The following is a 25,835-nucleotide window of genomic DNA, read 5'->3' as shown; positions in this document are numbered from 1 at the left end:
GCACACGGGTAACAAGACAGGCACAGCGTCAGCACACGGGTAACAAGACAGGCACAGCGTCAGCACACGGGTAACAAGACAGGCACAGCGTCAGCACACGGGTAACAAGACAGGCACAGCGTCAGCACACGGGTAACAAGACAGGCACAGCGTCAGCACACGGGTAACAAGACAGGCACAGCGTCAGCACACGGGTAACAAGACAGGCACAGCGTCAGCACACGGGTAACAAGACAGGCACAGCGTCAGCACACGGGTAACAACGACATATGACCATTAATACAGCAGTGGAGAACAGAGAAGGGGAACTGACTAATATAGGGGAGGTAATCAACAGGCGATTGAGTCCAGGTGAGTCCAATCAATTCTGATGCGAGTGACGTGGAGAAGGCAGTTTTGCGTAATGATGGTGGCAGGAGTGTGTAATGCTGTGGAGCCTGGCACCTTTGAGCACCAGTGAGGGGTAGCGGGAGCAGACGTGACAGATACATAGCATTTTGCATAAAAAACATGGTTATTTGTCACTCTGAAATGAAACCATTAAGTGATAGATTTCAAACAAATACATTTGTCATTGAACAATCCCATGCCATAATTAGATAGTGAAGAAAACACACTAATCTCTTTCATAAGGTCTTCAAACAATAAAGCGAATTTACCAACATTTCTGAAAATGTATATACGTATAACGTTTTGGAAAGAAACTCTTCGGGTGCGGACTCTTAGTAGATCTGTCCCAATGTTCAGACATAAGATCTTAATTTGAGCCAGTTTGCTACAGCAGAAAAATAATCCTGCAACAACAGGAAATGTGAATTATTGTTGTTAATGGACGGGATTGATCCAGGCTGTATCACATCCGGCCGTGATTGGGAGTCCCATAGGGCGGCGCACAATTGGCTCAGCGTCATTTGGGTTTGGCCGGTGTAGGCCGTCATTGTAAATAATCATGTGTTCTTAACTGACTTGCCTAATTAAATCAATTAAAATAACAATAAATAAAATTGATAGATCTTTCATAAGTGGAAATTACAAACTTCAGAAGCTTATTTAAACCTCAAATACACTACACATTTTAAATATCCTGCATAGTTCCCCTGCAACAGGGTACTCAGATTAAGATCCAAAATAAGGGCAGATGTTTAGTGGCAATGGTTAAATGCTCCTGATGAGATGTGTATGCCAAGTTCTGCATGGACCAGAATGGATTTTTCACTTGAACAGATAAAGCACAAACACACACACACTTGAACATGCACGCACAGTGTCAAAGCCCCCATTCAGCATGGTGGAAGAGAAAAGTGTTGCATCTGAGATCAAATGCCTGAGACAAAAGTTTGAGTGATATTGGGGAAGAAAAGCCTGCTGCCAGCATCTGCAAGAAGGTCAAATGCACAGGATGTGTGTGTGTGTGTGTGTGTGTGTGTGTGTGTGTGTGTGTGTGTGTGTGTGTGTGTGTGTGTGTGTGTGTGTGTGTGTGTGTGTGTGTGTGTGTGTGTGTGTGTGTGTGTGTGTGTGTGTGTGTGTGTGTGTGTGTGTGTGTGTGTGGGTGTACATGTGGGTGTACATGTGGGTGTGTGTACATGTGGGTGTGTGTACACGTGGGTGTGTGTGTACGTGGGTGTGTGTGTGTGTGTGTGTGTGTGTGTGTGTGTGTGTGTGTGTGTGTGTGTGTGTACGTGGGTGAGTGTGTGTGTGTGTGTGTGTACGTGGGTGAGTGTGTGTCTGTGAGAGAGGGAGAGTGTGTGAGTCTGTTTCTAGTAGAGTCGTGTGTTTTCAGAAGGGTAGTGTGTTTCTAGTACGGTAGTGTGTTTCTAGTAGTGTGTTTCTAGTAGGGTGTTTCTAGTAGGGTAGCGTGTTTTTAGTAGGGTGTTTCTACTAGGGTAATGTGGTTTTAGTAGTGTAGTGTGTTTATAGTAGATTAGTGTGTTTCTATTAGGGTAGCGTGTCTCTAGTAGGATGTTTCTAGTAGGGTAGTGTGTTTCTAGTAGGGTGGTGAGTTTCTAGTAGGGTGGTGAGTTTGTTGTAATGTGTTTGTAGTAGGGTAGGGTGTTTCTAGTAGGGTAGTGTGTTTCTTGTAGTGTGTTTCTCATAGGGTAGGGTCTTTCTAGTAGGGTGGTGTTTTTCTAGTAGGGGGATTAGTTTGTTGTAGTATGTTTGTAGTAGGGAAGTGTGTTTCTAGTAGGGTAGTGTGTTTCTAGTAGGGTGGTGTGTTTCTAGTAGGGTGGTGAGTTTGTTGTAGTGTGTTTGTAGTAGGGAAGTGTGTTTCTAGTAGGGTAGTGTGTTTCTAGTAGGGTGGTGTGTTTCTAGTAGGGTGGTGAGTTTGTTGTAGTGTGTTTGTAGTAGGGTAGAGTGTTTCTAGTAGGGTGGTGAGTTTGTTGTAGTGTGTTTGTAGTAGGGAAGTGTGTTTGTAGTAGGGTGGTGTGTTTCTAGTAGGGTGGTGAGTTTGTTGTAGTGTGTTTGTAGTAGGGTAGGGTGTTTCTAGTAGGGTGGTGAGTTTCTAGTAGGGTGGTGAGTTTGTTGTAGTGTGTTTGTAGTAGGGTAGTGTGTTTGTATTAGGGTAGGGTGTTTCTAGTAGGGTGGTGTGTTTCTAGTAGGGTGGTGAGTTTGTTGTAGTGTGCTTGTAGTAGGGTAGGGTGTTTCTAGTAGGGTGGTGTGTTTCTAGTAGGGTGGTGTGTTTCTAGTAGGGTGGTGTGTTTCTAGTAGGGTGGTGTGTTTGTTGTAGTTTGTTTGTATTAGGGTAGGGTGTTTCTAGTAGGGTGGTGTGTTTCTAGTAGGGTGGTGAGTTTGTTGTAGTGTGTTTGTAGGGTTGTTTCTAGTAGGGTGGTGTGTTTCTAGTAGGGTGTGTGTTTCTAGTAGGGTGGTGTGTTTCTAGTAGGGTGGTGTGTTTGTTGTAGTTTGTTTGTATTAGGGTAGGGTGTTTGTAGTAGGGTAGTGTGTTTCTAGTAGGGTGGTGAGTTTGTTGTAGTGTGTTTGTATTAGGGTAGGGTGTTTGTAGTAGGGTGGTGTGTTTCTAGTAGGGTGGTGAGTTTGTTGTAGTGTGTTTGTATTAGGGTAGGGTGTTTTCTAGTAGGGTGGTGTGTTTCTTGTAGGGTAGTGTGTTTATAGTAGGGTAGGGTGTTTCTAGTAGGGTGGTGAGTTTGTTGTAGTGTGTTTGTATTAGGGTAGGGTGTTTCTAGTAGGGTGGTGTGTTTCTTGTAGGGTAATGTGTTTCTAGTAGGGTAGTGTGTTTCTAGTAGGGTGGTGAGTTTGGTGTAGTGTCTTTCTAGTAGGGTGGTGAGTTTGGTGTAGTGTGTTTCTAGTAGGGTGGTGAGTTTGTTGTATGGTGTTTTTAGTAGGGTTGTGTGTTTCTAGTAGGGTAGAGTGTTTCTAGTAGGGTGGTGAGTTTGTTGTAGTGTGTTTCTAGTAGGGTGGTGAGTTTGTTGTAGGGTGTTTGTAGTAGGGTAGGGTGTTTCTAGTAGGGTAGTGTGTTTCTAGTAGGGTGGTGAGTTTCTAGTAGGGTGGTAAGTTTGTTGTAGGGTGTTTGTATTAGGGTAAGGTGTTTGTAGTAGGGTACGGTGTTTGTAGTGGGGTAGTGTGTTTCTGGTAGGGTAGGGTGTTTCTCGTAGGGTGGTGAGTTTGTTGTAGTGTGTTTGTAGTAGGGTAGGGTGTTTGTAGTAGGGTAGGGTGTTTGTAGTAGGGTAGTGTGTTTCTAGTAGGGTAGTTTGTTGTAGTGTGTTTCTAGTAGGGTGGTGAGTTTGTTGTAGTGTGTTTCTAGTAGGGTTTGGTGTTTGTAGTAGGGTAGGGTGTTTGTAGTAGGGTAGGGTGTTTGTAGTAGGGTTTGGTGTTTGTAGTAGGGTGGTGTTTGTAGTAGGGTAGGGTGTTTGTAGTAGTGTTTTGTAGTAGGGTTTGGTGTTTGTAGTAGGGTAGGGTGTTTGTAGTTTGTTTGTAGTAGGGTAGGGTGTTTGTAGTAGGGTTTGGTGTTTGTAGTAGGGTAGGGTGTTTGTAGTAGGGTAGGGTGTTTGTAGTAGGGTAGGGTGTTTGTAGTAGGGTAGGGTGTTTGTAGTAGGGTAGGGTGTTTGTAGTAGGGTACGGTGTTTGTAGTAGGGTAGGGTGTTTCTAGTAGAGTAGGGTGTTTGTAGTAGGGTAGGGTGTTTGTAGTAGGGTAGTGTGTTTCCAGTAAGGTGGTGTGTTTCTAGTAGGATAATGTGTTTGTAACAACATCTTCACACTCGTCTGTGAAAGTTTCTCTTGTTTTCCACGTCTCAGGGTGACTTCACCAACTTTCATTCCTATCAGAGAGGGAGAGAAAAGCAAGACAGCGAGAAAACAAAGGAGTGAGAAAACAAAGGAGTGGAGCCTGTCAAACCATCTCTCATAAAAGTTGTACTGTAACTTCAGCTTCAGTGAGAAAAGCATTTTTCCGCTCTAGACTCCAACTCTCTTTTGCTATTTTGTCCAAAACATGTTGTGTTGTTGTTGCTTTGTGGTTCTTGATGAGGCCTGTCTGGCACTACTGTCAATGAGTATGTTTAGATGCACATTAATTAATACTTCAATATTAAGCTGATGATCGCAATAGGCAGATTGTGCAATAATCATGTTAACACCTTACTCAGGGTGCTGGGTTCGATTCCCACGGGGGACCAGTATGATTGACAATGTATGCATTCACTACTGTAAGTCGCTCTGGATAAGAGTGTCTGCTAAATGAATGAAATAAATGTAAGTGAGTTTGGAACAACTGAATGTATATGTCTAAGAATTAGTTTTTACATGCCAAATGTATATGTCTGAACTAACATGGGCGCAGTGGTCTAAGGCACTGCATCGCAGTGCTAGCTGTGCCAATAGAGATCCTGGTTCGAGTCCAGGCTCCATCACAGCCAGCCCTTACCGGCAGACCCATGGGGCGGCGCACAATCTGCCAAGCGTCGTCCGGGTTAGGGCAGTTTTTGGCCACTAGGGACATTCTAGTCCCATCGCTCCGGTAGAAAGCCAGGCGCAATGCGCGCTGACACGGTCGCCAGGTGTACGGCTGGCTTCCGGGTTAAGCGAGCAGTTGTGTTTCGGAGGACGCACGGCTCTTGACCTTCGCCTCCCCCGTGTCCGTACAGGAGTTGCAGCGATGAGACAAGACTGTAACTACCAATTGGACACCACGAAATTGGTGTCGTGTCTTGGCTATCAATAATGCGATGACTATTGTTTTATCAAATCAATTAATAATGTTTAATTATTATTGTGATTAAATTACTCATGTAACAATAATTGTTACATAAAAATAATTATTATTTAAATAGTAAGTAGGAAAAGTTTGTTTAATGAGTTACCGTTTTCCAAATGAACTCTAAAGATATAAATATCTCTTACATTTCAGTCATCAATCAATTGTTATCTTCTATCAGTTTCATGCTGAATGTCAAAAAATCCTTGGATATCTGCACAAACCATAGCATAAATGATGAATCAGCTATATACAAATTGTCTTAATTATTTATTTACCAACTAACTAAATAATCACACAGAATTACATAAACACACAAACAGAAAAGCTTAAACATTGAGTACTACATAATGCATTGAAAAGTCCCTAGTGGACTAAACCAATATGACGACTTGTTACACAAAATGAAAAGGGAGGTTCATGTAAGAAAGAGCGGGAGAAAAGACAAAGGACTTCATTATCGTAAACACAGCTGATAACTATGCTCATGGAAATGCTAATACTTTACACAAGAATGGCCGCTCATTTGAAAATAATTGCAATGTACATATTTATGATTGTATGCCTTATGTTGTCTCTCTGTTGAAATCGCTGGTCCGTCTGCTGGAGAGTCAATCGATAGAAAGTCTCTGGTTGTGTTCCCCAGAAGTCATAATGTTTTTCGTGGTTGCAGCTTGTCTGCTGTTACAATGGTTATGTCAGGCGTACCAATGGTCTTTCGATAAGGAAATGTTCTTTGGAATGGATCTTTCAGAGTACCATTCGGTCGTTCGATAGGGAAATGTTATTTTCTCATCTTCGGTCAAGTTTCCTAGACTATTTTACATATACATCTGCAGACTGTGAATGTGTAGTCATTAGTTTTGAAGATTTCCTAACCATTCATGAAGTGTGGACTGCGTCCTCACGTCTTCTGGTCTAATTTCAATTTTGTCAGGAGTGCTATTTAATAGCTGTGCTCACGTGGGCGTGATTAGGACTTCATATGAAAAACAATTATCTCATTTAGAAGGCTAACATTACATCTTCTCACAAATAGTTTCATATTTAATCATATCAGTTCCCCAACATTTGGATGTGAATCTGATCACTGAGATATGTACACATTCGGAGAAACAGTTGTGTTGTTATACTGTCCTTCATGGGATCCCAAAACACAACTGATCCCACAAAATTGTCCTTTACGTGCCCACGGACAACTCCAACCACTTGGACTACAGAAATATTGTTTCATTATTCAACCTTCTGATGTTGTTGGTTTGGCGGGAGTAATCTCCTTGTAACAAAGAGGTTTCTTCCCCCTCAATCCTGCCAAACCCAACGTTTCCACACTCTATTTACGACCGGTCATAAAACTGTTTGGGATTGAGAGGGGGCAATCTGGCGCTTATCATCTTCACCCAACAGGGAAGTCATGACATTGAGGAGAAAAAGGGTGGTAGAACGTTTATTTTGATTGGTTATTTTCTGCATTTATCAGAGTGCCATCAGGGAGCCTGATTTCAGATGTTTCCATGTAAACAGGATTATTAGGGAAATCGTTCTTCTATTATATTAATCTGATGATCCACAATAATCACATTATTGTGTGCATACTCAGTGGCACACAGACAAGCATCGTCTGCCTTTGGTGTTTCCAACAGCTGGCATTCTTTATTCCCCACCCACCCATGCTACTCTCTACTCAAACCGACAGTACTACTGTGCCCAATCAGTCCTTATGAAACACTCCTCTCAATCGTTTCTCCTCATCAGTCTTATCCCAACCACTTAAATTGTCTGTTTCATGTTAACATATTAACAATACACTGATAGTTCAATGGCTGTAGGGTCTTCTTTAATAATGCATGTGTATAATCAGTGGATATAGCTTAGTGTAAACAGTATATTAGCATGTTTTAGCTGCATTAGCGTATGTTCAGTGTATTTCGCTACACTCTCATTAACATCTGCTAACCATGTGTATGTGACAAATAAAATGTGATTTGATTTGATTTGCTAGCTTGTCTGTGCTGTCTTTGTGCTGCAGTGCTGTGCTGCTGTATGTTGTTGGCAGGCCGGACACGCGTACCTGTCTAATGTATTCCCCAAGCTCTTCTGTCTCGCTTTCATTCTGTTTCTCTCTCAGGTTCTCTCTCAGGTTCTCTCTCTCCTCTCTCTCTCTCTCTCTCTGATGAATGGAGAGCTGTTAATGTTGACCTTTAGTGAACATTGTTGTCCTGTGAGGTGTTGGCCACCAGTTGCTTGTTCACCCTATTCCCTCTGTCTCTACCTCTCTCTCACTGTGCTGAACAGAGCAGGTTACATTCACTCACAGAGAGGTCAACCGCCACAGGCTTGGAGTCCTTCATTTCTTCTTCTTCCTCTCTTCTTCCCTTATGCTGTCATTTATGTTCATTTCACACACACCTGTTATCTTTCTGAGCCACCTCCCTCCTCCCCCCTCTCCCTATCTCCCTCCCCCTCTCTCTCTCTCTCTAACTACTATCCACCTCCCTCCCCCCCCTCTCCCTATCTCCCTCCCCCTCTCTCTTTCTCTCTCTAACTACTACCCCTCCACCTCCCCCCTCCCCCTCTCCCTATCTCCCTCCCTCTCTCTCTCTCTCTCTCTCTCTAACTACTACCCCTCCACCTCCCTCCTCCCCCTCTCCCTATCTCCCCCCCTCTCTCTCTCTAACTACTACCCCTCCACCACCCCCTCTCCCTATCTCCCTCCCCCTCTCTCTCTCTAACTACTACCCCTCCCCTCCTCCCTCCTCCCTCTCTCTCCCTCTCTCTCTCCCCCTCTCTCTCTCTCTAACTACTACCCCTCCACCTCCCTCCTCCCCCTCTCCCTATCTCCCTCCCCCTCTCTCTCTCTAACTACTACCCCTCCACCACCCCCTCTCCCTATACCCCTCCCCCCCCTCTCCCTCCTCTCTCTCTCTCTAACTACTACCCCTCCACCACCCTCCTCCCCTCTCCCTATCTCCCCCCCTCTCTCCCATCTCCCTCCCTCTCTCTCTCCCACTACTACCCCTCCACCCCCTCTCCCTCCTCCCCTCTCTCTCCCACTACTCTCCACTCTCCCTCTCTCTCTCTCTCTCTCTCCCCTCCCACTACTACCCCTCCACCACCCCCTCTCCACTATCTCCCTCCCTCTCTCTCTCCCACTACTACCCCCTCCACCACCCCTCCACCACCCCCTCTCTATCTCCCTCCCTATCTCCCCCACTACTCCCTCTCTCTCCCCTCTCCCACTACTCCACCACCCCTCCACCACCCCCTCTCCCCATCTCCCTCTACCCTCACCCCCTCTCTCTCCCCACTAGTACCCCTCCACCACCCCCTCTCCCTATCTCCCTCCCTCTCTCTCTCCCACTACTACCCCTCCACCCCCTCTCCCTATCTCCCTCTCTCTCTCTCCCACTACTACCCCTCTCCACCTCTCTCTCTCTCTCTCTCTCTCTCTCTCTCCCACTACTACCCCTCCACCACCCCTCCTCCTCTCTCTCTCCTCACTACTACCCCCTCTCTCTCCCCACTACTACCCCTCCACCACCCCCTCTCCCTATCTCCCTCCCTCTCTCTCTCCCACTACTACCCCTCTCTCTCCACCCCCCCCTCTCCCTATCTCCCTCCCTCTCTCTCTCCCCCACTAGTACCCCTCCACCACCTCTCCCTCTCTCCCTCTCTCTCTCCCACTAGTACCCTCCACCACCTCTCTCTCTCTCTCTCTCTCTCTCTCTCTCTCTCTCTCCCACTACTACCCCCCCCCTCTCTCTCTCCCACTACTACCCCTCCACCACCCCCTCTCTCTATCTCCCTCCCTCTCTCTCTCCCACTACTACCCCTGCACCACCCCCTCTCCCTATCTCCCTCCCTCTCTCTCCCACTAGTACCCCTCCACCATCTCTCTCTCTCTCTCTCTCTCTCTCTCTCTCTCTCTCTCTCTCTCTCTCTCTCTCTCTCTCTCTCTCCCACTACTACCCCCCCTCTCTCTCCCACTACTACCCCTCCACCACCCCCCTCTCCCTATCTCCCTCCCTCTCTCTCTCCCACTAGTACCCCTCCACCACCCCTCTCTCTCTCTCTCTCTCTCTCTCTCTCTCTCTCTCTCTCTCTCTCTCTCTCTCTCTCTCTCTCTCTCCCACTACTACACCTCCACCCCCCTCTATCTCTTTCTTTCTGTGTGCATCTCTCTCTGTCTCTCTGTCTCTGTCTCTTTCTCTCTCTGTCTGTAATTCATTAGCATTTCTATCCATATATCTACGGCACCCCCTCACTGTGTCATTTAGAAAATGACAGATGGACTTTTTAAATGAACCCAATAATAAGTACTTGGGAAATGAATTGTAGCTTGGATTGATGGCTGCTAGCGACGTCCTTTATCTCCCCCCGAAAATGAATATAAATGTATTTTATGGACGGGACGGTGGCTTTCATCTCTCATTGGCTAACTCATCCTCTGGCCCCTTCCCATTTTGCATTTATCTACAAGAGGCTCTTCGTCATGGTGGAAGTGGGGGCAGAGCCAGATTAATTCGCTGTCAGAACATAGGAAAGAAGATACAAGGCAAAGCGATCCCCACTTTGGAAATATGACAATGTGTTCCAGTTGTCAGACAAATACAGGAGAGAATGAGTGACTGTCAAAATGAATTTAGATGGGGAGGAAACTGATGTAAATCTTAACAAATGTTGTGTTTTTTTCTCCCTGTTGTGTGTGCGTGTGTTTACACGTGTAAATGGTTGTGTGTGTGTGTGTGTGTGTCTGTATGTGTTTTCTGTCTGTTCATCTGTGTGTGCGTATGTATGTCTATGTTTGTCCCTGTCTCTGTGCGTGTGTGTGTGTCTGTCTGCGGTTGCGTGTGTGTGGATTCACAGGTCACAGTGTCGGATGGCGGTCCCAGCCCCAAACACTCCACATTGTGGGTGATCGTCCACGTGCTTGATGAGAATGACAACAAGCCCACATTCCCAGAGAAGGTGTACCAGATCAAGTTACCAGAGAGGGACAGGAGGAAGAGAGGAGAGTCTATCTACAGGGCCTTTGCCTACGACAGGGATGAAGGGGCTAACGCTGACCTCTCCTACAGCATCGTCGACGGCAACGAGGACGGCAAGTTCTTCATCGACCCCAAGACGGCGGTGGTGTCGTGGAAGCAGTTCACTGCCGGGAGCTACGACATCCTCACTGTATGTGACCTTTGAACTTCCTAACCAACTACCATTCTCTCTGTCTTGTTCTACCCTCTTTATCTCTCCCACTCTCTCTCTCCCCCATCTCTCTCTTCTCTCTGTCTTGTTCTACCCTCTTTATCTCTCCCTCTCTCTCCCCCATCTCTCTCTTCTCTCTGTCTTGTTCTACCCTCTTTATCTCTCCCACTCTCTCTCCCCATCTCTCTCTTCTCTCTGTCTTGTTCTACCCTCTTTATCTCTCCCACTCTCTCTCTCCCCCATCTCTCTCTTCTCTCTGTCTTGTTCTACCCTCTTTATCTCTCCCACTCTCTCTCTCCCCCATCTCTCTCTTCTCTCTGTCTTGTTCTACCCTCTTTATCTCTCCCTCTCTCTCCCCCATCTCTCTCTTCTCTCTGTCTTGTTCTACCCTCTTTATCTCTCCCACTCTCTCTCCCCCATCTCTCTCTTCTCTCTGTCTTGTTCTACCCTCTTTATCTCTCCCACCTCTCTCTCCCCATCTCTCTCTTCTCTCTGTCTTGTTCTACCCTCTTTATCTCTCCCTCTCTCTCCCCCATCTCATCTCTCCCACTCTGTCTTGTTCTACCCTCTTTATCTTCCCTATCTCTCCTTCTCTCTGTCTTGTTCTACCCTCTTTATCTCTCCCCTCTCTCCCCCCATCTCTCTCTTCTCTCTGTCTTGTTCTACCCTCTTTATCTCTCCCACTTCTCTCTGTCTTGTTCTACCCTCTTTATCTCTCCCCTCCCCATCTCTCTCTTCTCTCTGTCTTGTTCTACCCTCTTTATCTCTCCCACTCTCTCTCTCCCCCATCTTCTTTCTCTCTGTCTTGTTCTACCCTCTTTATCTCTCCCACTCTCTCTCCCCCATCTTTCTTCTCTCTTTTTCTTCTTCTCTTCTATCTTTCACTTAGACAAATATAATAAAAACTTCAAATGTTCCTTTTTGTGAAGTAGGCTATATGAACTAAGAACTCTCAATGTATTTCATGATGTTTTCTGCTACACTACAGTATATCACTCTGTCTATAATGCGTCTGTGGCTCCTTTGGCGTTCCTCTTGCCATTCTAGATATTTCTCACCACTCTCACCCTCTCTGTGACGAATGATAATTCATGTGAAAATCTATCACCTCCCTTCCATTTCTCTGATCCTTGTTCTCTCTTTCTGTCTGTAACACTCTCTTTCTCCAACCCTTTACCTCTTTCACTCCTCATTGTCCTCTTTCCTCCCCATTCCCAGATCAAAGCCACAGATAATGGCCGCCCCCAGAAGTGGTCGACGGCCCGCCTACACATCGAGTGGATCCGTAAGCCCTCGGCCTCAGTGGCCCCCCTGCTTTTCGACGAGCAGTACTACAACTTCACCGTCATGGAGAGTGACAAGGTGGCCGAGATAGTGGGTGTGGTCTCCATGCAACAGAGCTCCAACCCCCTCTGGTTTGACATCACAGGTAAGGCACTGCCCAGAGGCGGGGGCTGGTGGAGGGTTTGTCAGGGGGAGCAATGTATCTGATTGGCTGGGGTGGCTGTCAGTCAGGTAGGTTATGTACCATTATTGGTGCATGGTGTTTGGGCTGACGGTTTGGTTTGGTTTGATGTGCGTGTTTGTGCGTGAGGCCCAGCTCAGGTACTCTGACCTCACTGCATGTTCTGTTGCCAGCGTGTCTCTCTCTCTCCTCTGCCATCCCACGGTCTCCATGGCGATTTTAGCACACACCACCGGCTGTAAAGGTCTGTAAGTCAGTGGAGAAGCAATTGAGATGTCTCGAAGTCCCTGCCAGATATTCTGGGAACTCTAATGGAGAGAAATGCCATGTGCCTAAAGGGGTTAATTCACTCTCTTTGGAAGATTGACAACATTGACAAACTTACATTTTGAAATGAACTACCCCTTTAAAGTGCTTAAATATTCATGCTGTTTTTTTTACCATAAGGATTAAGCTTATTATATCAACTACAGCTGCTAAGAAATTTGTCTTTGACATGCTGATTTCAGACACAATTTACTGTCTTATTCTCATGGTAAAGAATGTTGAGTAAGATCAGTGGAATGTCCCTGTAAGAAGCTTGAAATGCCAATGACATGCCACACTTACAAGTATTTCATTCATTTGAAGCCTTTTTGAACTTTTGAAGTCCAATTTTATCCACATAAAATACTCAACAAGATTATATAATATCTAGTTTACGTATCTTCATTTTTCTGCTAACGAACAGCGACATTTGTCAAATCCATATCGTTTCCTGAATCAATTACAGTCAAAGCCAGTCAGTTTTAATCTTGCTTGAATTATTTTAATTCATTTAATCAATATTGCAAAATCCATTTAGTTTTATTAGAATAAAAGTTTTGTTAGAATTAATATGAATATGCCCTTAACTCTTTCTATGAATTGATTGTGGTCCATCAATATAACTATTTTTTACATAATGTAATATAATATTTATGAAGCTGATAGTTCTCTAGCTGAACTGCACTGTGGGTAGGTGAGTTTATGTTGAGAGCATTCAGCCCAGAGACGAGTGGATTGACTACACGGCCATGACCACGTTTCCAGGAATGCTCCATGATCCATCTCTCTTTTGTTGTCACTGAGCAGTGGCAGTCAGTGTGTGTTCCAGTTGGAGATACCTTCTGGCTTGTTCTTCCAGCTCTAGGCTCTCTCTGACTATGGCTGCTTTCTCTGGCCTACTACTCTACTCTCCTGTATGCCCCTCTCCTCCTCTTCTCCTCTCTTCTCTGCTCAATGCCTCACTCGTTTTCTCCTCTGGGATCACATCTCTCTCTCTCCTCTCTCCCTCCTCGTAATTCCTCCTCCATTTGCACTATATATCTCCCTGTTCTTCCTTTCCTCACCTTCTCTTTCCTCCCCCTCCCCTCTTACCCCTACCCTTCCTCACCCTCTCTATTTCCTCCTCCACCCCCTCCCCTCTTACCCTTACCCTTCCTCACCCTCTCTCTTTCCCTCTACTCCCCCTTTCTGTCTCTCCTCCTCTCCAATTCCCCTTCACCCTGTCTCTCTCCTTTCCTTTCTCCCTGTCTCACCCTTTCTCTCCTCTTCTCTCCCTCCCTTTTCTCTCCTCTCTCAATGCTTCGTGTCTGGAAGGTCCCAGGCCTTTCCGTGAGATGTTCTATATACTGCAGACGGCTTGTGGCAGGAACTGTTCCACAGAAGGTATCTCAGTTTGACTCCGATCTGCTTTTTTCTGCTTCCTTTTCCTTTCCTTCCTCTTTTATTTTACCCATCATTCACCTGTGCTTTTCCCATCATCCACTGTGTGCCTAGTGCTGCTCTCTCCTTTTTCTGATTGGTTGGTTGGAGACAAAGGGGGCTGGACAGGTGAAAGGTGTTTTCCCTTCACAGAAGTTTGTGTGTGTGTGTGCATGTGTGTGTTTGTGTGTTTTTACAAATGATTTATAATGTACATCCCACACAGAAGCCCATTAGAGAGTGTGTTTGTGTGTCTGTGTGTGCTTCCCACATGTGTAATGTACATTGTAACCCTTTCTTCCAAGGTTAACATAAGTGATTCGTTTTGGAGAAATTCCTTGCTGTACTAAATTGTCTATCAGACTCTGTGATCTCCCTTTATAGTGAAGCCCATAACTGCTGCCATGGCAATGACCCCTGAACGACCCTGGTGACAGCTTTGTCTAATGGCCTGCTAAGGCATCAGTGTTTGGGGAAACATCACGCCCACCACCCCTGAGCTGTGAGCAACACACACTACACACTCACAGAGGCGTAAACACACACACACAGGGACACACATGCAGAAACATGCAGGCACACACCCATGGACACACAAAATCTTACCCACACATAAAATACACACACTATTTTGCACTCACACGTTCAGAAACACACACACACGCACGCACGCACGCACACGCACGCACGCACACACTACATTATTACACACACCTCCCACCGACGACCCAATTAAACGGATGGCTGGTTAGTGGGAGGTGTGGGAGTTGTGGGTCAAGGGTGAGCTCATGGTCACTGTGCCCCTGGTTAGAGAGAGTCCCTCACTGTAACGGTCTGTTGGTCTGCCACAGGCACCTCTCCAACCAGAGGAACCAACAGGGAGAGGATGGAGAGAGAGAGAGAGAGGGAGAGTGGTAGGGATGGAGAGAGATAAGGAGGGGGATACAGATAGAGGGAAAGAGAAAGAGGACAGAAGAAAATGAGAGGGAAATAGAGGGCTAGAGGGAAAATATGTAGAAAGTAGAGGAGAAAGAGAAGAGACTTATGATAGATAAAAGGAGCAGAGGTCAGATGAGGAAGAGAGAAGAAGAGCAGCTTCAGTGATTAAAGGAAAGATGAAATGGAGGGCAGAGAATAGTAGAGAGGGCTGAGTGAAAGGTATAGGGAGAGGGAAAACGTAGGTGTGCAGCCTTAGGGATGGAGGGATTATTGATGGAGTGAGGTGCCCAGTTGTGTGTGTGTGTGTGTGTGTTGTGTGTGTGTGTGTGTGTGTGTGTGTGTGTGTGTGTGTGTGTGTGTGTGTGTGTGTGTGTGTGTGTGTGTGTGTGTGTGTGTGTGTGTGTGTGTGTGTGTGTGTGTGTGTGTGTGTGTGTGTGGGCGGGCGGGCGGGCGGGCTCAGGGGCCCGAGGAGCTAAACACTGTGATTCATTTACGGGGCCAGACCCCCACATCCCAGGCCATTATTCACCAGAACACCACGCACACACACTCTCCAAACACATAAAGGATACATACACACAAACATGTACAACTGCTTCTGAATTCCCTCACAAACACACACACACACGCAGTTAATTATGCACCTGCACACACACACCAATCCACTGCTAAACGTATTACTGTCCAGAAGGTATAACACACCCATTTGACTATATATAGCTGCTATTCAACCTAAACACACACACACACCATCCAAATGGATGCCGTTTTAACCACTCAACGTTTGCCATGTCAACCACCCAGCCACTACATCCTATAAACACATCATGAAGTTGTCCTCTTATAGACGAGCCACCACAACCCTACGCTATATTCTGAGCAGATGGGTTCTATACGTCAAGTCAATCTAGACAGCTGGGTTCTATATATCAAGTCAATCTAGACAGCTGGGTTCTATATATCAAGTCATTCTAAACAGCTGGGTTCTATACAATCTAGTCAAGTCAATCTAGACAGCTGGGTTCTATATATCAAGTCAATCTAGACAGCTGGGTTCTATACATCAAGTCAATCTAGACAGCTGGGTTCTATATATCAAGTCAATCTAGACAGCTGGGTTCTATACATCATGTCAATCTAGACAGCTGGGTTCTATACATCAAGTCAATCTAGACAGCTGGGTTCTATATATCAAGTCAATCTAGACAGCAATGGCTGGGTTCTATATCAAGTCAATCTAGACAGCTGGGTTCTATACATCAAGTCAATCTAGACAGCTGGGTTCTATACATCAAGTCAATCTAGACAGCTGGGTTCTATACATCAAGTCAATCTAGACAGCTGGGTTCTATATATCAAGTCAATCTAGACAGCTGGGTTCTATATATCAAGTCAATCTAGACAGCTGGGTTCTATACATCAAGTCAATCTAGACAGCTGGGTTCTATATATCAAGTCAATCTAGACAGCTGGGTTCTATACATCAAGTCATTCTAAACAGCTGGGTTCTATACGTCAAGTCAATCTAGACAGCTGGGTTCTATACGTCAAGTCAATCTAGACAGCTGGGTTCTATATGTCAAGTCAATCTAGACAGCTGGGTTCTATACGTCAAGTCATTCTAAACAGCTGGGTTCTATATATCAAGTCATTCTAAACAGCTGGGTTCTATACGTCAAGTCAATCTAGACAGTTGGGTTCTATACATCAAGTCAATCTAGACAGCTGGGTTCTATATATCAAGTAATTCTAAACAGCTGGGTTCTATATATCAAGTCATTCTAAACAGCTGGGTTCTATATATCAAGTCAATCTAGACAGCTGGGTTCTATATATCAAGTCATTCTAAACAGCTGGGTTCTATATATCAAGTCATTCTAAACAGCTGGGTTCTATACATCAAGTCAATCTAGACAGCTGGGTTCTATACGTCAAGTCAATCTAGACAGCTGGGTTCTATATATCAAGTCAATCTAGACAGCTGGGTTCTATATATCAAGTCATTCTAAACAGCTGGGTTCTATACGTCAAGTCAATCTAGACAGCTGGGTTCTATATATCAAGTCAATCTAGACAGCTGGGTTATATATATCAAGTCATTCTAAACAGCTGGGTTCTATATATCAAGTCAATCTAGACAGCTGGGTTCTATATATCAAGTCAATCTAGACAGCTGGGTTCTATATATCAAGTCAATCTAGACAGCTGGGTTCTATATATCAAGTCAATCTAGACAGCTGGGTTCTATATATCAAGTCATTCTAAACAGCTGGGTTCTATACATCAAGTCAATCTAGACAGCTGGGTTCTATACGTCAAGTCAATCTAGACAGCTGGGTTCTATATATCAAGTCAATCTAGACAGCTGGGTTCTATATATCAAGTCATTCTAAACAGCTGGGTTCTATACGTCAATCTAACAGTCAATCTAGACAGCTGGGTTCTATATATCAAGTCAATCTAGACAGCTGGGTTCTATATATCAAGTCATTCTAAACAGCTGGGTTCTATACGTCAAGTCAATCTAGACAGCTGGGTTCTATATATCAAGTCATTCTAAACAGCTGGGTTCTATACGTCAAGTCAATCTAGACAGCTGGGTTCTATATATCAAGTCAATCTAGACAGCTGGGTTCTATATATCAAGTCAATCCAGACAGCTGGGTTCTATATATCATGTCAATCTAGACAGCTGGGTTCTATATATCATGTCAATCTAGACAGCTGGGTTCTATATATCAAGTCAATCCAGACAGCTGGGTTCTATATATCAAGTCAATCCAGACAGCTGGGTTCTATATATCAAGTCAATCCAGACCGCTGGGTTCTATATATCATGTCAATTCAGACAGCTGGGTTCTATATGTCAAGTCAATCCAGACAGCTGGGTTCTATATATCAAGTCAATCTAGACAGCTGGGTTCTATATATCAAGTCAATCCAGACAGCTGGGTTCTATATATCAAGTCAATTCAGACAGCTGGGTTCTATATATCAAGTCAATCTAGACAGCTGGGTTCTATATATCATGTCAATCTAGACAGCTGGGTTCTATATATCAAGTCAATCCAGACAGCTGGGTTCTATATATCAAGTCAATCTAGACAGCTGGGTTCTATATATCAAGTCAATCCAGACAGCTGGGTTCTATATATCAAGTCAATCTAGACAGCTGGGTTCTATATATCAAGTCAATCCAGACAGCTGGGTTCTATATATCAAGTCAATCCAGACAGCTGGGTTCTATATATCAAGTCAATCCATACAAAGCATGACCATGAAAATTATGCCAATTCAGTTTGATCCTGTGTCCCCTTTCCAGCCTTTACCAATCAATCTCAGAAATCCCAGATTCTCCACTCAGCCTACACAATCGATCCCAGAACCTCCCCACTCTCTCAACCACGCACTATATCCTAGCCATTTTCTCAACCGATTGAAGCTAGTTAACGAAGCCGTTGTTGTACTCATTAGCTAATTTCTGAACAGATTGACGCTTGTCCTCATTTCCCTCTTCTTTTGTTCATTTGCTTTGTTTTATCTGTTCACAACAAACACTAAGTTCATCCCCTCCTCCTTCTTTGAAAGGAAGATAAATGTGCCTCTTTATCGGTTGTGCTGCCTGCCAGAGTGTTTTTAAGCACTGGAGCGGCTTCCCTTACTAATCTGAATGGAGAGACTGAGGGAAGCAATTTTAGCGTTCAACAGAGGGTTTAATAACAACCTTGTTGCGGAGGATTCCGTTTCCCTTCTGTAATTTGGTGGAAGGGAACTGTTATTTTTCAGTCTGCCCGGTTGCTGCCGTGCCAAACCTCAGTTCCTCCTTTCCCGAAATGGAGCGTTTGGTTAGCTCACACTGCCCTACCCTGTGCTCTGTTGGCGTCTTGTCCAGACGGCCGGCCGCCCAACAACCTGTCATATAGGATGGCTCCAGACAGACAAGACAAGACAAGACCAGACCAGACAGACAGACAGACAGACAGACTCATCCTTCTGAAGCCTCCATGGTTGGATTTTAATTCTCTTGAATGGCTTATTTTTCTTAATACTGTACACTTTCCTTTATTTTCATGTACACTATATATAGACAAAAGTATGTGGACACCCCTTGAAATTAGTAGATTGGGCTATTTCAGCACACTCGGAAGCGGCGCAGGTAGCTGACAGGCGTATAAAATCAAGCGCACTGCCATGCAATCTTCATAGACAAAAATGTGCAGTAGAATGGCCTTACTGAAGAGCTCAGTGACCTTCAACGTGGCACAGTCATAAGATGCCACCTTTCCAACAAGGCAGTTCGTCAAATTTCCGCCCTGGTCAACTGTAAGTGCTGTTATTGTGAAGTGGAAACGTCTAGGAGCATCAACGGCTCAGCCACAAAGTGGTAGACCTCTCAAGCTCACAGAATGGGACCGACCAAGTGCTGAAGCACATACCGAGTAAAAATGGTCTGTTCTTGGTTGCAATACTGTCTACCGAGTTCCAAAGGGCCTCTGGAAGCAACGTCAGATCAAGAACTGTTCGCCGGGAGCTTCATGAAATAGGTTTCCATGGCCGAGCAGCCACACACAAGCCTAAGATCACCATGCAAATGCCAAGCGTCGACTGGAGGGGTGTATAACTCGCAGCCATTGGACTCTGGAGCAGTGGAAACGCGTTCTCTGGAGTGATGAATCACGCTTCACCATCTGGCAGTCCTACAGACAAATCTGGGTTTGGCAGATGCCAGGAAAATACTACCTGCCCTAATGTATAGTGCCAACTGTAAAGTTTGGTGCAGGAGGAATAATGGGCTGTTTTTCATGGTTTGGGCTAGGCCCCTTAGTTCCAGTGATGGGAAATCTTAACGCAACAGCATAAAATTACATTCTAGACGATTTTGTATATCCAACTTTGTGGCAACAGTTTGGGGAAGACCCTTTCCTGTTTCAGCATGACAATGCCCCTGTGCACAAAGCGAGGTCCATACAAAAATGGTTGGTCGAGATCGGTGTGGAAGAACTTGACTGGCCTGCACAGAGCCCTGACCTCAACCCCATCGAACACCTTTGGTATAATTTGGAACACAGACTGCGAGCCAGGCCTAATCGCCCAACATCAGTGCCCAATCTCACTAATGCTCTTCTGGCTGAATTTAAGCAAGACCCAGCAGCAATGTTCCAACATCTAGTGGAAAGCCTTCCCAGCTTCCCGGCTGTTATAGCAGCAAAGGGGGGGACCAACTCAATATTAATGCCCATGATTTTGGAATGTGATGTATGACGAGCAGGTGTCCACATACCTTTCGTCATGTAGTGTATATTGCACTCCTCTAATGAGTGTAAGATCATCTGGTCCGACGGATATGATGCTAATCAGCATACTGAACCGTAAAAGCACTAGATTACTGTTAGCGGAAGTGAAGGGAAAGAGACAGGGAATGTGGCTGTTTTTCGTGTCTTCCTTCTGCACATCTTTTGAGGAAAGCTATTAGGACCAAATCACTGGAGTTGTAATGATTTAAGAGACAGATGATAGAGAGCTGGAAGTGTTTATCGTAACCCAATCACAAATAGGACACACACATCTATGGTTGAGTGGTGGAGTGTTATAGCCTTAGTTGGTGCTGGGCTTAGGTCATGCCTTTATTAAACAGAAACACCGGGGAGGAATCCCATTGAATCCCACCTCGAGTACACTCACACACAACCTCACACACACAATCTCATTCATTCACACATGCTCATTCATATAGTATACACACAGGCATGCAGACAAGCAGACACACACAGACACCCACACACATACAACACGCATACACACACACACACTCCGGACCCTTACATCTCACTTAAAAATGACATTCCCACACTCTGAGCTGTGAGTTGGTATCCACATGAGGCCAAAATGTCCATGTAAATCAATTAGGTACCAGAGATGAGGCTGTGGTTTAATTACAGCCGGTGTGGTCTCATTTCAGACTCAGGCCCATTCACGGCTGGAGCTCCATTGACACAGGCTCTGTTAATTCAGTCTGTGGGCTCTGTTAATTCAGTCTGTGGGCTCTGTTAATTCAGTCTGTGGGCTCTGTTAATTCAGTCTGTGGGCTCTGTTAATTCAGTCTTTCAGGGCTCTGTTAATTCAGTCTGTGGGCTCTGTTAATTCAGTCTTTCAGGGCTCTGTTAATTCAGTCTTTCAGGGCTCTGTTAATTCAGTCTGTGGGCTCTGTTAATTCAGTCTGTGGGCTCTGTTAATTCAGTCTTTCAGGGCTCTGTTAATTCAGTCTTTCAGGGCTCTGTTAATTCAGTCTGTGGGCTCTGTTAATTCAGTATTTCAGGGCTCTGTTAATTCAGTCTGTGGGCTCTGTTAATTCAGTCTGTGGGCTCTGTTAATTCAGTCTTTCAGGGCTCTGTTAATTCAGTCTGTGGGCTCTGTTAATTCAGTCTGTGGGCTCTGTTAATTCAGTCTTTCAGGGCTCTGTTAATTCAGTCTGTGGGCTCTGTTAATTCAGTCTGTGGGCTCTGTTAATTCAGTCTTTCAGGGCTCTGTTAATTCAGTCTGTGGGCTCTGTTAATTCAGTCTGTGGGCTCTGTTAATTCAGTCTTTCAGGGCTCTGTTAATTCAGTCTGTGGGCTCTGTTAATTCAGTCTGTGGGCACTGTTAATTCAGTCTTTCATGGCTCTGTTAATTCAGTCTGTGGGCTCTGTTAATTCAGTCTTTCAGGGCTCTGTTAATTCAGTCTGTGGGCTCTGTTAATTCAGTCTGTGGGCTCTGTTAATTCAGTCTTTCAGGGCTCTGTTAATTCAGTCTGTGGGCTCTGTTAATTCAGTCTTTCAGGGCTCTGTTAATTCAGTCTGTGGGCTCTGTTAATTCAGTCTGTGGGCTCTGTTAATTCAGTCTGTGGGCTCTGTTAATTCAGTCTTTCAGGGCTCTGTTAATTCAGTCTGTGGGCTCTGTTAATTCAGTCTGTGGGCTCTGTTAATTCAGTCTGTGGGCTCTGTTAATTCAGTCTTTCAGGGCTCTGTTAATTCAGTCTGTGGGCTCTGTTAATTCAGTCTGTGGGCTCTGTTAATTCAGTCTGTGGGCTCTGTGAATTCAGTCTGTGGGCTCTGTTAATTCAGTCTTTCAGGGCTCTGTTAATTCAGTCTTTCAGGGCTCTGTTAATTCAGTCTGTGGGCTCTGTTAATTCAGTCTTTCAGGGCTCTGTTAATTCAGTCTTTCAGGGCTCTGTTAATTCAGTCTGTGGGCTCTGTTAATTCAGTCTGTGGGCTCTGTTAATTCAGTCTTTCAGGGCTCTGTTAATTCAGTCTGTGGGCTCTGTTAATTCAGTCTTTCAGGGCTCTGTTAATTCAGTCTTTCGGGACTCTGTGAACCTAGTAATTACTCACAGATTGGTTGGAAGACACACACACACACACACACACACACACACACACACACACACACACACACACACACACACACACACACACACACACACACACACACACACACACACACACACACACACACACACACACACACACACACACACACACTTGTATTTGTGATCCGAGTGATTGTGCATGCCCACTCCCTGTTAGATTATTTGTGTATGCTTTTGTGTGTAATATTGTATTTGTGTGTAATGTTGGATTTGTCTGTGTTTGTGTCTATTTATGTATTCCCTGGCAGAGAGCCAGGAATCGTTCAGGTCATACACTCCCCACAGTACTGTCACACTCACAATTCAGTGTGTTTCCCTGTTTTTCACTATCACAGACCCATACACTTTATTAAAATGTAGGTTTGTGTGTGTGAGGTAGAGAGAGGAGAAGCGTGTGTGAGTGATTGAGTGAGAACTTTTGTGAAAGAGAAAAGAGAGCGAGAGATGAATTAACCAGTCCCCCCCCTCTGTCTCTAACCCTCTCTGCTCTCTATCCCCCCCCTCCTGGCCAGGTGGTAACACTGACAGCTTGTTTGACATAGAAAAGGGTGTGGGCACCATCATCATCGCTAAGCCACTAGACGCTGAGCAGCGCTCCTTCTACAACATGACTGTGGAGGTGACGGACGGGACCAACTCTGCAGCCACACAGGTAGCTGATGACACAACATATCATGTCCCTATTTAGTTATTCTCAGAAAGAGACAAATCTATTACCTGTGTGTGTTGATTTTGGAATGCGTAAGTTAATGTGGCACTGTTAGTATTGTGTTCTGTAGCTTTCTACCACCTGTACATCTGAACACTCATAAATGCACCCTCACACACACCCTCAAAAAGTACATGATAAACCACATGCATGCTACCAATGTTTACTTTTGTAACCACTGACACAGACCTCGCCTTCATGGACAGACGCTACACTTATTTTGCCCAAGGACATTATGTTTTGAACTTTGTTCATCAGCCATTTTGAAAAACGTCTTTAGATGGTGTGATGGATGGTGTCACATTGTCACATGAATTATGGCATCTGGCATGTCAAGAACCTATTCCAGTGATCAGAACACGGCAAACGGTGATAACTAGCAGTGTAATTGTCTCTCTGACCCCTGCGTCTAATTCCTCTGTTTGTACAGAGGTCATTAGCCTCCCCTGTCCTGTTCTGCCATGTCCTGTTCTGTTCCTTCGCACTGTTCAGGCTGTGATTGAACGGTCCAAAAACGATTGTTAGTGTGTAAACTGAGCTAGTGTGAAGATTCTTTATCAGTCTCTGTTTGAGTTAGGAGTGCCATGTTCTATAGTGGGTTGGACATTATGATGATAGAGAAGTATCCCATTTTAAATTGATAAGAAATATACCGGTATATCTTATTACCCTTTCCTCTGTTAGAGGTCCTGTCATCTACAATGTGTGTTCATTGTGTGTTAAATGCAGACGTTGACTGTGGCAGAACAGGACACACACACAGTGGAATGGATTTGCATTTCTATAGAGTGGGTGGGATTGCACTGCCATACAGAATGTGCTTGCAAGACACCTTATAATTTCCCTGTGACAGTCCGTACAACGCGTATGTCACTCTACCTGTTCCCTCCGTTGTCATTTTCAGGGCCAGTGCTTTTCAATAGCCAGACATTAGGCCTGCGAAACGGACACATTAACACATATCAGTTTTGCTCATAGGTCTGTCATGTTCCTATGGTGCATGGCATTGTTTCTGTAAAGCGTTCTGTGACTAGGTGACAGGGAAACTGGTTCCCTGGATAGTGATTAATAGGATAGTGATTCATATGAGCACATTCACACATACATGTACTGTAGGTTTGGTTGACTTTTTCAGTTTCTCACATTATTTCCCCCTTCCCCCTCCCTCCGTCTTTCATCCCTCTCTCCCTCTCTCCTCTGTTCGTTCAGAATGATAGCTGGAGGGAAATGTAACTGAGCTTTACTGCTGTGTGCCCTGAAAGGGAGAGCCAACCCACTGGGTACAGAAGTCAATTCAACATCTGTTCCATGTTGGTTCAATGTCATTTCATTGAAATGACAACGTTGATTCAACCAGCGTGTGCCCAGTGAGAATCCCCATTAAGTACAGAGGTCTAATTGCTAGCAAGGGCACAGGAAGCTATACACATCCTCTTTCAGCTACTCTCTATTCATTCTGTTGCACCCTGTGTGAAGGTACCTGTTCACAATGTCCAAACCCCCTTGCTATTCATTCCAACACACACACACACATTGTTAAACAACTCTCCTCCGCCTACCAACACACACACACACACACACACACACACACACACACACACACACACACACACACACACACACACACACACACACACACACACACACACACACACACACACACACACACACACCTGCAAGATAGTCTTGTGTAGCTCAGTTGGTAGAGCATGGTGCTTGCAGTGCAACGTTGTGGGTTTGATTCCCATGGGGGATCAGTATGAAAATTGAATAAAAATGTATTCACTCACTACTTCAAACCAAATGTATTGGTCACGTACACATATTTAGCAAATGTTCTTGTAGCGAAATGCTCGCTCTGGATAAGAGCGTCTGCTAAATTACAACAAAAAATTGAAATGCAAGATGTGCTGACTAAATCCCTATGGGTGTACGCACGTATCCTCCCGGCCCACACACACACCTGTAAGACGTGCTGACAGTAGAGCCAGTCATGAGAGGCTGGGCTGAGTTCCCGTCTTCAACATCACAGATGGAGCGACAGCGTGATGCCCAATGGGGGAAATCTCCACTGTTCACCGGCAGGAAGACAGCTGCTGCTTCTGTCTTATATTTAGCCTTCTCTGCCGCCCTTCTTACGCAACACAACAGCCTTTGTCACCGGCGGTGGGAATCTGCTGTTCTTGATTCACAAGGTTTCCATGAGTCATCAACCATCAACACAGTACATGACACGCAACGCAACAAGCATGTCAGCAAACATGGTGTATATAAATACATTCTTGTGAATTTGCTATTCATTTAAATGTTTGTATGCTTATGTAGCCAAATTGTATCTATGATCTTATTATCCTTCATGGTTTTTATATGTTCTATTTATATCTATGATTAACCAATGATATCAAGCCACACCCAGCCATGATTACAGGCACCTGTGACAAACAGTGTGACAAAACCTGCCAATGCGTAACAAGCAACCAGCAGTCATGAAATCCTCCACGATGTAACACAAACTCACTCGCACTTTCTCCTTCGTTATATTTCCCCTATATCTGTTTTCTCTTTCATTAAACACATTTTCTCTCTTGTCAGTTTTTCGGTGCTGCTCTTAATCTTGTTTTTTCTCTCTCAATCTATCTTGTTTTTTTTTATCTCCCAACTCCTTTGAAATTATATAAACTAGCAACCTGCAGTGTTTGTCATTATACCCTGATGAAGACATTTGATTTGATTTGATTTGAAGACAGCTTGTCTGTCCAGAACGTTGGTTATTTAAACAATAAGGCACTAGGGGTTGTGGTATATGGCCAATTAGGGTTGCACATTTTGGGGCAGATTCAGAGGTGGAAACTTTCCGTGGGAATTAACAGGAATATATGGGAATTAATGTGAAAATATGTGAATTAACAGAAATACATGCAAATTAATATTAATACCATTAAATGTAGATGTTTTCTGCATTGGATATATTAACCATATCTTATGGAGACAGAAACATAAGCCTTTTACTTTATCATAGTAGACATAATTGCAAATGATTAAATCCTTCCAATAGAAATACAAAAATATTTAGTTTCGAATTGAACTTTAATTAAATGAGTTGACTCTTCACATGGGATGATTTCACTGAACACTGAAAGGGAATATTGAATGATCCCCAATGATCCATCGCATCTCCCAAAAACGT

At 44.7% G+C, this 25,835-nt stretch overlaps 1 protein-coding gene across 1 annotated transcript in view; it reads left to right on the top strand.

Moving 5' to 3' along the window:
• The window catches only part of LOC123992578 (protocadherin Fat 3-like), a 350,119-nt gene that overhangs the window by 241,279 nt on the left and 83,005 nt on the right, over nucleotides 1-25,835 (top strand). Inside the window, exons 5-7 of the mRNA XM_046293819.1 lie at nucleotides 10,073-10,384; nucleotides 11,624-11,834; nucleotides 22,452-22,591. Coding sequence (XP_046149775.1) covers nucleotides 10,073-10,384; nucleotides 11,624-11,834; nucleotides 22,452-22,591 — 663 coding nt within the window. The remainder of the gene's footprint in view (nucleotides 1-10,072; nucleotides 10,385-11,623; nucleotides 11,835-22,451; nucleotides 22,592-25,835) is intronic.

Source organism: Oncorhynchus gorbuscha, linkage group LG13 (genome assembly GCF_021184085.1).
Source record: "Oncorhynchus gorbuscha isolate QuinsamMale2020 ecotype Even-year linkage group LG13, OgorEven_v1.0, whole genome shotgun sequence".
NCBI lineage: Eukaryota > Metazoa > Chordata > Actinopteri > Salmoniformes > Salmonidae > Oncorhynchus > Oncorhynchus gorbuscha.
Note: the sequence above shows the minus strand (reverse complement) of the source record. Positions and strands in the feature narration are given on the sequence as shown.